Raw genomic sequence first — 15,018 nt, forward strand, 5'->3', positions numbered from 1 at the left:
CCGGGCAGAGACTTCACCGGCGCCAAACACCCCTCTGCCCACGAGGCTCCGCTCTGACTGCTCCCATCTGCACACATTAAAAGGGAAAGCCTCTCTTGGCAGAACAGGACGAGCCTGTGGCTCTCAGATGAGATGCATCCCCCTTTAAGAGCCAGATGATTTTTATTGAGTGTAAATAAATGTTCTTAATGTCTACAGAAACCACTGAATCCATCTGACGACCAGTGATGGACATAATTTTACTTTACGTAAGCTATTATACGCCGTTATTGCTATGTACGCCTGCTATAATGCCAGTGTTGCTTGGCAACGCTGCACCTCAAATTTAGTGTTTTCAAAATCAGGGTTTACTTGATTAGTTTCCCCGTGCCCTCAGACCGGGCTCCCTAAGGTCACGTGCGGCCTGCGGCGGCGTAAAGCATCAGCGGCGAGCACAGCCGTGATGTGTGAAAGTGAAGGAGCGGAGGCTCTGACCTTGAGGGAGAACTGGTACATGGGGTTGATGTTGCGGAGGTCGCAGATGATGAAGTAGAGCAGGGACGCTCGCTGGGCGGCGGGGCGGTAGAGCTCCCGCGCCTCGTTGATCTTCGTCTCGTTCTCCTTGGCTTCGTCCACCTGCGTGCGGCAGACACGGCGTCAACGGAATCCATCAGTCGCTCGCACGCTCGCACGTCGCCTGACGTGACACACTTTGAAAAGCGGCTCGGCGCCGTTCACACGCCACGCATCACACCCCGAGAATACCGTCCGATATGAGGCTTTGTAACGGTATCACCGTAAACCTGAACCCAGTAAAATGGCCATAAAGGAGAGGGAAATTAGCTTACAAACGCGCACTTAATTATTAACTAATGAAATGCAAAGCAAGAAAGCTAAAAGGTAATCATTAAAAGAAATGATTCTCACAGATGATGCTAACAGTTACATTCAATGGATCATTGTTAGATAAACTATTTTTTCTTTACAATTTGTGAACAATGAACTGCGTTTGGATTTATGAATAAAAACAGAATTTGTATTTTTTTTTTCTTATCAGACCACAACAGGCAGGGGCAAAACACAGGGTTCGGGAGTTATGTATTGACTCGAAAGAAAAGTTCTGGTTGGTCACAGGTCACTGACTGGAGTCGTAGGCTTACAGGATATTCCTCTTTGAATGCTCAAAACTGCATGTCACTATTTTGACATATGTCAGAAACATATTTTAAACTAGTCACAGCTTTTGCTGTTACCATTCAAACATGACACTTAGGACACCGAGAGGCCATTCAGACACTTAAGAAGCTGGACCGAGTCTCCATGTTCTGACACCTGACACTCTCTTACCCTAACACCTTTCACTCCTTCGCTCTGACACCTGTCAATCACTCACTCTGATATTGGCATCATTTTGACACCTGTCGCTCTTACTGTTACTGTTACTGTTACTCCTTCACTCTCACTCTATTGCACAGACTACTCTCTCAATATAACACCTTTTACTCTCACACTATATAAGGACAGCATTGTGACTCTCTCTCTCTCACTATAACACCTTTTCCTCTCATACTCTGGCTCCAGGCAGCCTCTCACCTTGCTGTGGATGCTGGCGGCCGTGTGTTTGGTGTGCTCCAGTTTCTCCACCAGGGCGGTGTCTCCCAGGAAACTGCCCTCTGCGGCCGACAGCCGCGTCAGCAGCTCGTCCTCCAGGATCTTCAGCTCGATCTTGAAGTGGTTCTGCTGCGTGGTGAGTTCTGACTGCATCCACAATGAACATGAACATGTATGAATACACACACATGCATGTACACATATGTACCATACACATACTGCACACACAGTATGAATACACACACATGCATGCACACATATGCACCATACACATACTGCACACACATACTATATGTACACAAACATACACAAGCACCCACATACAAATATATGCACAAGCAAAAACATACATACTTACACCCACACACTTACATACAAGGATGTTTATCCCCACAATACAAACGTATGTATGTATACATACTGTACAGAAAAAAACACACCAATCCATCGCTAATCCAAACTCATATCTTCAACAGGATTAAGGGAATTAATGAAAAATCTGCAATAGGCATAGATGCAGCAGTGTGCTGAGAACATTGCAAGTTTGAATCCCAGGTGGTGTATTGCTGTTGTACTTTCCAGTTATTCACGTGTATACAGTTTAATTAGCTCTGGATAAAGATGGTTTATAATGGTTTATACAAAAAAAACAAAAAACTGTATTAATAATACAGTTATTCATATATTAATAATAATACATGCCTGCCCACCTAATCCAGAGACAGTTTCCCACAGGTAACTTCTCAGAGAGACAGACAGGCAGGCAGACAGACCTACCTTGAGGGCCTCCAGGTCGGGCCTCTCCCGGGTCACCACCTCCCCCAGCAGCTGCTCCTCCAGGCCCCCCCGGGTGACGCTGAAGTTGATGAGGGTGGTCTGGGCCTGCAGCTCTGGGGGAAAGTGTGGGTTGGCCAGCTTGGTGTGGAGCAGGAGCTGGAAGCCACTGTGGTACTCACACTCCTTATCACCGATCTGGATGTACCTGGGTTTAAACACGGACACACATGCTCAGCTAATTCACCCTGAGATAACGTGCAAGCATGCAGCGATGCTTGCATATGTGCGCAAGCACACACACACACACACACACACATGCACGCATGCAAAATGCACATGCACACACGCACACACACACACACACAGGTACATAATTTCCTTGCTCTTGCACCATAACCTTTTACTGTAAATACACTTCTGCGATGGCTGGGGCGTTAATTCAGAAACGTGCTCATCTGAATAAGCCGGAAAAGTGCTGGTTTAAAATGTAACCATGAGCTAACAGACCGCAGGCAAATCTTAAATAAAACAGTGTGCCAATATTTATCTGGATCTGCGTTTCAATTAAATTAGGGCCAGCCGGAGGAATGCAGAGTTTTTAATTTTTTTCTAATTACCCTGCAGTTGTCAGCCATGGCCCCAATTTTATGGCAAAGGTTCCTGTGGCCTGGGTCTGGTTAAACTCTATATCTTCACAAGACGGAATTAATGTACTATTGATGGAACCATTACTCCACCAAATTAAAGTCCCGGCTGATGGATCGGCCCCTGGGCCTCCATCAGACATGAAGGGAATAATTAGTATTCATTACTTCACACTCTACAACATTCCAATTATTAATGAAGTTCAGCCGCGGAGGCCCGCCGAATCCATCACGGCCAGCGCGGCGGGCGGTATCAATCACCGCACAAAACAAGAGCGCGCCTCATCTGCAAGGAATAAACTTATAATCACATCCACCGCTGGGGACCGTCGGGGGGCTCGGAGGAAACGCTCTCTGAATGGCCAGGCACACGTTTGATATTCGTTCTGTACACGGGCCTGCTAATACCACCCCCCCCCCCCTCCCCTCCTCCCCCAGGAAAGGCGTTTGATATTCACACCCGGTCGCGGCTCGGGTTGTGACTCTCACAGAGTAAATGTGTAACTTCTGACGGCTGCCGAGAGCGCGTGGTGCAGTGGCTCGAGCTGCCGAACTTCGCGACCGAGGGTCGTGGGTTCGCGTCCCAAGGGGAGCACTATTGCAGTACCTGGCTTAAGTAAAACATTTCCTCTGGCTCTTCAGTGAATACCCAGCCATATAAATGGCTTTAGATCATTTCATTACTGCATCCATTAAAATCACAGAACAGCCCAATGCAGAATTATAGCAACACCACTATCCCTCATGTCAGCTCACCCTAGACATTTCATGGGAAACATATCATTCTGGGGATGTCTGGATGTAGCAGAGCCAAGTAACATATTCTCCACTTGAGGGAGTTTTTCTAGCTCATACCTTGAAGGACTGCCATATTGGATTTAGCGGTGACGGCAGACGGAACTAAAGTAACCATCTGTCTAACCAGTGGGCCGGAGGCAGAGCGGTCCCTCTTTAAGGGCACGGTCTGTGCCTCTTTTATTGGGCGCGGTGTGACCGTATATGCTAGCTCTGGGACACTCAGAAACAGCTGCTCAATATTCAACACACCCAAAGAACCCGAGCCTTCCGCAAAGCTACATCTATCACACCCAAGCTAAAGTGCGCAATCGATACATCTTGCCTCTCAGATTCAACGCACGCCGCGCAAATTCATCTATAATTTAAAAACTCTGCAATCACGCCGCCTTCTGCCGAAGGGCCGCACCGCGGTTCCAGCACGCCGGTCTCCTCAGGCAATCCTGGGGAAAGAACCCCTGCTGCACAGCGGCTGTCGGAGAGGAGGATTACACACAGGCTCTCTTACACCGCCGAGTTCAGCACGCACACGCATAATAAAGCTTCACCAGTGTAGAGGATAAGCAGAGAGTACTCTACCCCTGGAAAAGTAAGAAACACACGGAAAACAGACCGCACGCATGGTCTTCAGAAGCCACAGTCAGTAGTGATGGATGAGGCTTTAAGAGCTCCATAATGGGTGGGGATCTACATATCCTGACAATATGACAAAAAGTGATTACCATCTATACAAAAATTCTTTGATCGTTTCAAATTAGAGCTCATGCAGTCTCCAGTCACTGGATTTCATGGAGCCTGACTCCCATCTCCAGTAATATGGTTTATCACCTCTAGCCAAACCTGAAGGGCTACAGTCAAACAGGTTTTCAGTCAAACATCAAACATACAATAGTCTCACATCCACTGACAATGGTCTAACTGGTTTCAGAAAGGGTATAGCAGGTATTACACTGGTAGGTTTTACTCAGATGGGAATAAAGCTTTGTAGGACACAAATTGTTGGACACAGCTACTGAGCATGTTTCTGTATAAAGCATGTTTATGTTTCACAATGAGAGTGCAAGGACGCGTAGCAGCAGAATGACACAGGATGCACATCTCACCTCCCTCTCTTGATGGTGTTTCTTCCCAACAGTGGGTCCAGAACCGGGTCCATCGTCTCTCCCAAGTTCTCGATCAGAACCGTCTCCCCAGTGGCTAAGGCTTGCTCGATGGTGTCCAAGTATCTTGAAATGAATTTAAAGTTAAGAGCTGGAAATATCTTCAGAGCTGTTGGACTATATTTTATGTATTGGACTTCTTCTCATTTCAGCACTTCTGTTCTGCTGATCTAATTAAAAGCTGTGCACAAAATATTGCTTAAATTGAAAGATGTCTGTAAACTGCGACCGCAATTAATTTTGAAATGATCCATATTCCGTAGTTCATAATTAACTAGAAAACAGTCAGCTCTGCACATGCCTCTATTTATTGCCCGATTAATGAAGCCAAATAATTAATGAGTACTACGTTGTTGTTTAATGGGACTTTCTCTAGTCTGCTCTCTCACCCTTTGTGGCCCAGCTGGACCACCTTCAGGTCGGGTCCAAAGCGGTTCCGGATCCATTTGATTCCCTGCTGCTGGGGGTCGATTAGCAGCGGCCAGCGCTCACAGTTGGCCAGGATGGTGGCGTTCTCTGTGGACATCCTGTCGCTTGGCAACCCCTCGTTGTGCCAGGCAGCCAGTGTGGCGTCGTCCGTGAGCATGAGAACGGGGTCCAAGCCTTCTGTCAGGGGGACAGGGACCTGGAGCAGGAAGTATCAACAGGAAGTGGCAAACAGACCAGAGTGCTCCACTGTGTGTGTGTGTGTGTGTGTGTGTGTGCGTGTGTTTGTACAGATGGGTAAAAGGGACTGGATGTGTACGGTGGCATAATAACTAAAGCAGCTTACATCCCAGATAACAGAATTTCCCTGAATTTGTTCTAAGCATACTTACAGATCAAACAAAGGATCTATGGCAGAATACAAATTGCATGTTTTGGTTTGGATGTACAAAGCCCTTATAAATAGGCCTATTATAAAAACACTGTTGACTTTGTGTGTGATTGATACATAATGCATAATATATGAATACATTGCTTTTACCTAAATAGGTCAATTTCATTTCAAGGTCCAAAAAGGTATGTTACAAATCATATTTATTTAAAAACAAGCATTACTGCACACAAACCCCTAGTTCTGCAAACTATCAATTATAAATTCTTATCTTGCCTCCTGGGACTGGAGAAAGGGGATCCACGTGTCCTGGAGCAGCTCCTGGCGGTATCTCTGACTGAAGAAGCCCACGTAGGAGATGAACGCAGCCGTCAGGAGAACGTCTCCACACAGCGTCTGCTGCTGGGCCTCAAACTGCTGAACAGCCTGCGTCCAGCGCTCATTTTCAGCCTGTCAAACACACACACACACACACGGGGATGCACACACACACAAATGCACATTCACACACGCAGACATGTACATATGAACATTCACAAACACAAACACACACACACACACACACACAGAGTCTCAGTGAATGTACTAGCAATAGATCTACTGTACACACCACTGGAATTCATTTAACACAACATGGTATATACATCATATTTACATAACTACATGCTCTTTTTACATACACTAAATGTCAATGTACTGTAGCCATCAAACAGCACATACGTAATTATCCACTTATTATTTCAACCATTTAAATTTCACAGCCACAAACATCTATTCCTATTCAATAACAAAGTTTCATAACAAATCCAATAAAAAAGTTTAAAACTCTTTTTGTTTAATTTCAGTTCCTGTTTTAATGTATTTCCATTTTTATTAGTCTGCTTCAGCTGAAAACCATTTCATTGTGATGAATAATCTTCTATTTATGATTTTTTGAGCTGGTGATGATGGCACTTTTTATGTGCCCACACTAGGTGTGATGTGTAATGTGTTAACTATCTGTGATCAAGAAAGCCTCTACTGAGGACTGACATGCAGGCGAGAAAAAATGGTGACCCCATGCATGAACAATGAATCAACAAATGGTAACAAAAGGAAGTTTGAAGTTATTTATGCACGGTGCATTTTATAATCCACATCAGATGAGAAAAAGAGGCAGAAAACATTTGAGCGAGTCAGAGCATACTTTCCTTAAACTGGCCACTCTGAGCACGGGTGAGAAATAAAGAAATAAAGTGTACCTTTGTCCCCTTTGATCCATTTTTTGTGAGTGTTGGCCACTAAGAAGTTAAACAATCATAAATATCCTAAATGTACACATTCCTGCATACGTATACAGACACAAATCGACACAACTGTTAACAGGAGCCCTGGCTGTTTGCACATTCTGTTCTGGACAGACTGTACAACAGAAATTGCACATTGTAAACTGACAGACAGACCATAGGGGCCTGCTTCACCAGAGTATGCACTACTGTGCAGTGAGTAGAAGAATACCCTGCTGACCAGCACCCTCCTCCCATGTGGAGCACTATGGCCCTGCTCTGTGTGTAATAGGCTTCGTCCCACAGGGTGTCAGGCTGCAACTAGTACTGAGGGAATCATCCAGTTTTGACTAAAGCGTTAGGTAGACGACCTTGATCACAGACTCTTAGGTAGATAACCTTCATCTCAGGCTCTGGGTCCCTTGATTAAAATTAGACCTCTAGTGGTCAAACTTCCTCACTGCACTCATTATGCGCAGAGAGACGGACATACAATAGAGAGTAAACTACAATACCCATGGGGCGAGGGCAATGAAGTGTACAACCACAATCCCTGTAAACCGGCTTTGAAAGTTTCACCAGAATATCACTCAGCATCAATTTAGCATTCATTTAAGACTTCAATAATATTACTGTGACACCCCGACAGCACTAAATCATGCGTGACATTGCCTTACAAGGGCTCCGGAGCCAGAACATGTCGCATTATAAATTCTCAGACAGTTAAAAATCACTATCATTTTATCCTAATGCATTATGGATTGCCTGTAATACCACTCAGTCTGGGGTGAACCGTTTTTAATTTCCAACAGCTGTTGTGGCTTTGAAGTAAGTTAATAATTAAATATAGACTGTCTGATTTATTAGTCTAAACACCACTGCTTCCAGGTCAATGGCAGAGAGACAATATCATTTGTCTTGATATGTTTAAAAGCCATGCTTTCCCATCCTAATCATATTAATTTTGTTGAATAAGAAAGTTGGATGTTTAAAATAGAACCGCTAAAAGAAATATTACACTCATTTTATTTTCAGATTATCAACAGAAAGGTTTTGGGGGATTTCAAACATCTACAAGTAATGTATGGCAGCAGAAAGTGAGAGTAACATTGAAATGGAAAAACACACTTTTGTTTTTCAGAATTAAGATGAGACATTAATCGTTATGCATGTAGCATTTAAAAATAGCTTAAAACACTGTTTCCTCTCATTCATATCTAATGTCTAAAAACATTTCACTGAAACAAGCGTGCTGAAGTAATGCCTTGTATTCAGCATTTAATCAAATACTGTGGGCCCATTCAGAATATTTAATGTCTAAATAAAGAGAAAATTATATTTAGTAGTGTTGAATAATATATTTTTCTAGCCATGCGTAAGTAGATTGATTTACTGAAAATCTGAAGAACATCAGTTTAAATCAAATTCTCTTTGAGAATTTACACTTCAATATTTGAGCGGTATAGTTTGGGTTTGACTTGATAAGAGAGGTGGGCACACCCCAGAATAAAAAGCACTGGATGTTAGGGTTATCCTAGATTAAAAATATTTCTGTCTAAAGATCCAGGTCTGGAAGCCACAAATACAAGTTCAGAAACTGCTTCATTCAAATGCTGTCAAAGCAATGGAAAGCACCCAGTGTGGAAAGCGGTTCTTCTGAAACACTGTCCCCGCCTCCCTCCCCAGCCCTCTTCTCAGAGCCTTGAGCAGTTGGTGTGATTGTGAGCTTGACATGTACATCCTCCAGCTGGGCCTTGTCCACCTGCTTTTCTCGCTCAGTGGGATGGTCGCTACGGTCCACTCCTTCCTTCCCGTCGCTCCTTCTGGCTGGTCAACCAGATCAGCATGCCCCCCTCCCCCCTCCCCCCACTTTCCTACAGATCCTGGCCTTCTCTCATCTTCTCATCTCCGTGACCCCATGTCCTCATCCGGCCCATTGAGCGGATCAGCGATGCGGTTCTCTCACCCCCACCCCCACCCTTCCACATGCTCCCCCCACCGCTTCCTAGGTCACCCCCCAGCTCCCTCCCCACCTCCAGCGTACCTCCAGGCCCTTGACCAGTCGGTTGGCCAGCTGGATGGTGCGGTTCGTGCGTGTCACTTCCTCCTGGCAGCGCACCTTCTCTGCCGCGGCCTTCTCGAACTGTGCCGTGAGACCCCGGAGGTTCACGTCCAGATCCTGCACACAGCCAGACAGAACCCAGTTCAGCCCAGCTCAGACCGCAGGACTCAGCCACTATCGCTTAAACAGAAAGAGTGAGGCCAATATTCCTGAATGCCATCATTCATTTAGGCATAAATTAAATAAATGACCACGTTCAGGAGTTCCCCAGTCTTTTTAGACTGTATTCGACTGGCTTTCAACACCCATTGAAGAGTTGAACACATCTATTTAGCAATCTGTTGATTCAGTATATGGACATCTCAACGAATAGAAACTCTTGATAACAGCACTGTAATGAAAAAAACAGCATTATTTTAAATAAGATAGTGTATGCTCGAGAGTGATGCTTTGCTGTTGCATAATTTAAACAGTGTGTTGGGTTACTACATGCTCACACATGTAAGATTATCCACTCAAGTCTCAAACACTAGCACATAAACCATGCCTGCTGCCCAGATACTGTAGTTTCGGTCAACTGATCACAAGTACAATGCAGGTTATAAGCATAAGCGACAACTCGTCACCACTGATGGGCATAGCACTCAATTATAGAACAGCGGGCGGGAGTGGGTGATTAAGAACTATTCCAAACAAGGAGACTTGATTAACAATATAATAGGCTTTCCTGGCCAGGGAACTGGAACATTCAACCCCGTATTGATGGGCAGACCAGTTGCTTCAGGGAGGCTAGACACTGATGAAATCACATTATTTTGAATATCCAATTTTTCCCGCCTCAGAAAACAATGCATGAAAAAAGGTATTTAAAGACATTCACTCCTGATAATAGGGTTCAGACTAACTCCACTGAACCAGAATACATTTCCTGTATTCCTGACAACCACCTTTCCTGCAAATAAACATCATTTTCACCAAGTTCGAGAGGACTTCCTCTTCCTTCTTCCACACAGGAACACTTTACTGCACTGTGCTACTTCGCCCAGTGATCCGGGAGAACAGAGCAGGGGGCTGTACTCACGTGCACTTTCTTCCGGATGGTGAGGAGCTTCGCTGTGGCTGTTTCCAGATCAGTGTTAGCCTGAGACAGAGCCTGTCTCTTCGGCGCAACATCACAGTAAACCTACCGGTCAGAAAACAGCAGTGTATGTTAAACAAGCCAAATGTGCAAGAAAACAACATTTACATGGCTAAAACCAATGCAGCTTTCATAACAACAGACCAAAGTTATTTTTTTACTTATTAGGCTAGTGTGATATAATAGACAGGGCCATTGCCATTACCTTAGCCTGTCGTTTTAATGTTAACTGCCTCGGCATGGGCTCACCTCATAGTATCGGACGATGTTGATTATCCAGGCGCAGAGCCCGGCTGCAGCGAAGGACTTGGTGCGGACAAAGTCCGGGTGGAACTCCGGCTTGCTCAGGTACTGCTCTCTCAGCACGTTCATGGACGTCTCGGGGATGTGCTCTTTGTTGTAAGTCACCAGGGTTTGCAGGAAGTCATCCACCTGAGGTGGGTGAAGGCAGGAGGTTAAAAAACACAGAGATTTATGTCTGCTAACGATGAACAGTATTATCTTATGCAATACCTTACTGGACTAAGAAAACCTCAGTTACAGGTTAAATAAAATCAATATGTAATGTAATAAGTGAACATGAACAGATGACTGAGTACAGTTTTTTTTGCTATAAGGAAGCTTGAGATTGAACTAAATATTGAACAAAGATTGTTCAAATTAAAACAAAACAGAAAACAATTACATTTTGTCCCCCTTAGAATATCCCCCACATTATTTTCCAGTATTTCTATCTATCTATAACTTTGCTAGACATAACGGCTGTCATGACTCTGTTATAAGATCAAAGAGCAGCGCTCGGAAGAAGACTGCAGCTCTGAGCAGGATTGACGGGGAGGCTAGAGGGCGAGTGGGCGGACCGTGAGTGGTTAGCGGGTCAGGGTCCTTTTGGGAGAGGAGACAGGTGTCAGTCAGGGCGCTGTGATGCTGTGGTGACAGGCTACCTTGCCCATGAAGGCCCGGGCCGCCCTCCAGCCGCGGTCTTTGGGAACCCGCCCGTTTGGGGCCAGCAGCACCATGACAGCAGCCGCCACATTGCTGACCGCCAGCGGGGGATTGGGAAAGGTCTTCAGCTCCGTCAGGTTCACCTTCAGAGGAAGTACGAGTGTTAGCCTGGGCCTCAATGCACATGCGCTCAGATCACTTTAATCAAAGCACTAGATACGATATGGGCCAGATGCTAGGAATGACATCAGCGCTCACTCATTCTGTTCAGTGGCTGTGAGGGAGTACTGATGCAGTACTGCTTATCGGCAAAGCTTTCGTTGTGAGCTCAAATACTGGAAGGGGCAACTCTTGCTCCTTGATAATGGTATTACACCACCATTTCATCAGTAAATATATCTTGTATAAAAATCAGCAGAAATAAATACACAATGTTCGAGTATGGGTAAAGGTGCTTGTACCTAGTGCATTTGTAGACATCATCCGTCATTATCACCATGTTTACATGCTCGTCATGACCAGTGATTCTAGCAACATAATTTTATTGAGCGGCGGTCAGTGGTCAAGAATACGTTCCATTCATCAGTCATCCTGACTGAAGATCAATTTGAGAAAGAAATGTAGACTTTGATCGTACATCTTCTGGCATATGAACAAAAGTTATTGGTGAATTGAAGGCAATACATCTCATAATTGAAATGACAACAGTTACATAAACACACGCACAATAGCATTAATGTTTTCACTAAAATGAAAGTAAACTGATTGCTTAACAATTGTATAAAATTCAGCATCAGGTTGTGGTCACTTTCACACCACAACCTGCTATACAGTATAGCATGCCGTCTTAGGCTGGTAAGCCTACACAAATATTATAACCCACAGTATTTGAGTAATTATTTGCTTGCACTCAGAACAGGGGATATTGTAGCTCTCTGAAACCATAGCAAGTGTTCTATGAAATTACACAGAAAATTCATTTAACGGGCTTCAAAAATTCCATCCAAAAAAGTCACAGAAACTGGGGAAAAGCCACTGCTACATTTTTTATGCTTGAATGCCACTCAGGCAACAATACAGGTACAGACATAACTGCAAACAGTTCAGTAATCGTTGGATACATATATTTATAATGTTACCTAAAAGCTTACACTAGCCTGGATACTTATTCCAGTGGATACATTAAGAATATAATTGATCCGTGAGCTGAATACATACATGCTGAAGAGTACTGAATGCTACAGTACATGATTTTGAGCAAAACATTTGCATTCTGGAACATTAGTTCAGTATGGAATCAAAGAAGTGCATCTGTATGGCAGAGAGCAGACAGTGTTTAGCGGAATTCACACAAAGTGACCAATCAGAAGCAGCCTGCATGGCAGTGACCTGAGCGAGGACAGTAGGAGTGGTGGAGTACCTTGTTGAGCGTGTCCAATGCTGAGGTGGCAGCCTCTAGAGCAGGCTCCGCCTTGGCCAGGTCTGTCTCACAGTCCCTCTGCTTCACTGACACCTCTGCCTGGATGGCTGCAACCTGTCACCATAGCAACCAATCAGGCTGTACAGTTGAGCAACATTTCATATCACGCATCAGCTGGGATTCATAGAGGGTGCACTGCCTTTAAACAGTCCACATGGACTTCAGAACTGGGCCATGTCGAGAAAAAGTCAATTTCATTACAGTAACAGCCCAGGATGGTATTTAGTTTGATACACCATCATTTAAAAATCTACCAGTATCTAGGACTACTGACGCTGATCATTTAAAAACGAATAATAATTTTATTTTTCCATTCGTCATCTTCAGTTGGATGTAAAGAGAACACAACAGGTGAACAGCCTAGATGCAATTAAAGTTATTTAACATAAATATGTAAATGAACTGTATAATGAATATTTTATTTGTATAACCACTGTAGCAACTATTGTACAAGTATCAAAAATGACTGGCAAAACAAGGCAGAATCATGCTATCCTCAGCCTGTAGACGCCTCCAGAGCTGACCTTCTGCTCCTCCGTGTCAGCGATGCGTCTCTTCTGACTGACTTTCTCTGTCTGAAGCCCGATCTTGGTCAGCAGAGCTTCAGTGTCTCGGTTCTTCAGGTTCAGCTCCACTTCCTGTGAGCTCAGCTTCACTTTCAGTTCCTCCACCTGGGGCAGGCAGACACTGTTAAAGATGCACTTTTCTGGGATGTACTGACACACCATCAACCTCACCGTAGAATGACCAATCTCACCTAAACTGGTTCTAGGCCAGTTTAGGTGAGCGCAGATGAGCATGAATGCCCTCTGTGTGGCCAGCTGACTGCTTAATTCCCACTCTGCGCTCTGCCAGCTGAGTTACCATGGATACCACGCCAGAGGATGGCACAGCTGAGGCAGCTGGCACAGGCAGATGAATGGCATCCTATGAAACAGAGGAGTGGCTATTTATCAGACTGAACCCCTCCCTCTGTGAGTGTCACAGAGCACTGCTGTGCTTCAGATTCGGGACAGGCTGTAGGGTGATGCACTGCACAGCGCATAAGTGCCCTATCCGAAGCAGCAACTGATCCGGTGACTATGGGCTTTCTTTTCTTTTTATGTAGTTTAAAGATGCTGCTTGATGTTCCATGCTTTGAGATTCCTTATGAAAAGCATTCTCAGAATTGACAGAATTACCAATTGAGTTACCAACTATAGACTGTTATAATGTACTATTATTATTATTATTATTACATAAGACCTTACTCAATTAGAGTATGCGTTACATTGCAGCGTTTATCAGAAGCTCTTATCCAGCGCAAGTTAAACAGATTGCATTTTTACACACAGTCCATTTATACAGCTGGAAATGTTTTACCAATTCAGTATGAGCACCTTGCTCAAAGGTACAACACCAGCACCCCACCTGGTAATCAAACTGACAAAGTGTGAGTTACGAACCCAGTTCCCTAACCATTATATTACACCGCCACAACACTGCCAGGCTGCGAAACAAAAAGGACTCAAATGTTGAGTGGGTGCTTTTTACACTCATTAATCTGCCTGATCAGTAGTCTAGAATGTGAACGTTGACTCTGATGGAGAGAATGCTGTGATTTTGACACAGACATAATGCATTAACAGGACATCTAAGGGTAGGGACTTTGACTTACTGAGACAGTTCTGTTGTCAATACATGGACCAGTACAACGAACACCTAAACACTAAATCAACTCCACTTACAAATTATGCTGCCTCTCCACACCTTATTTAAATTCTACACATCCACTCTAATTAAACCGGTCTTCGGTGCATTTCCCCACATCGTGAAAATTAAAATTTGTCACTGTCTCAGGCCACTCAAACAGAGGAACTGCAGTCCCCGCCACATCCTGCAAAAATGATCATAATTATCACTGTCCACAGACACAGGCATAAGTAGGGGGATCAGCTCCCGTTCTTACACTGTGCGTAACTGCGCTCCAAGCACAGTTTACTGAGCTCTGTGCGCGGCGCTGCCGTACCTGCGAGGCGGTGGTCTGCAGCTTCTGCAGGCCGCTCAGGACTCTCTCCATCTTGCGGCCCAGCTCCGTCCGCCGCCTCCCCAGGAGGCTCCCGTACAGGGTGATTTGCTGGAGGAAGCTCTTGGGGGTGGTGTAATTGTGCCTCCTCTCATTGCGGCGGTATTTCTCACTCGCCCGGTTGACGCTGGTGTGAACGTGGGCCATGAAGAGACTGATGGATTCCTGGACGCGGGGCTGTAAAAAAGCAGGAGGGCCCGCCGCGCCCGGCGGGATTGAGTGGAGTTTAACGTCCGCGGCTGATGGGGCCTGAAATATTATCTTCATAAATTCTGAATTC

General features: G+C 44.8%; 1 protein-coding gene across 3 annotated transcripts in view; it reads right to left on the bottom strand.

Moving 5' to 3' along the window:
• The window catches only part of LOC118235328 (dynein heavy chain 11, axonemal), a 74,883-nt gene that overhangs the window by 13,445 nt on the left and 46,420 nt on the right, over positions 1 to 15,018 (bottom strand). For all 3 annotated transcript variants that reach the window (XM_035432546.1, XM_035432555.1, XM_035432564.1), the window contains 13 exons: positions 14,682 to 14,915; positions 13,198 to 13,344; positions 12,614 to 12,727; positions 11,193 to 11,336; positions 10,498 to 10,680; positions 10,192 to 10,293; positions 9,093 to 9,227; positions 6,060 to 6,233; positions 5,356 to 5,591; positions 4,910 to 5,032; positions 2,368 to 2,572; positions 1,573 to 1,737; positions 475 to 615 (listed from right to left, as the gene is read on the bottom strand). In XM_035432546.1, the coding sequence (XP_035288437.1) occupies positions 475 to 615; positions 1,573 to 1,737; positions 2,368 to 2,572; positions 4,910 to 5,032; positions 5,356 to 5,591; positions 6,060 to 6,233; positions 9,093 to 9,227; positions 10,192 to 10,293; positions 10,498 to 10,680; positions 11,193 to 11,336; positions 12,614 to 12,727; positions 13,198 to 13,344; positions 14,682 to 14,915 (2,103 nt within the window). The remainder of the gene's footprint in view (positions 1 to 474; positions 616 to 1,572; positions 1,738 to 2,367; positions 2,573 to 4,909; positions 5,033 to 5,355; positions 5,592 to 6,059; positions 6,234 to 9,092; positions 9,228 to 10,191; positions 10,294 to 10,497; positions 10,681 to 11,192; positions 11,337 to 12,613; positions 12,728 to 13,197; positions 13,345 to 14,681; positions 14,916 to 15,018) is intronic.

Source organism: Anguilla anguilla, chromosome 1, assembly GCF_013347855.1.
Source record: "Anguilla anguilla isolate fAngAng1 chromosome 1, fAngAng1.pri, whole genome shotgun sequence".
Lineage (NCBI taxonomy): Eukaryota > Metazoa > Chordata > Actinopteri > Anguilliformes > Anguillidae > Anguilla > Anguilla anguilla.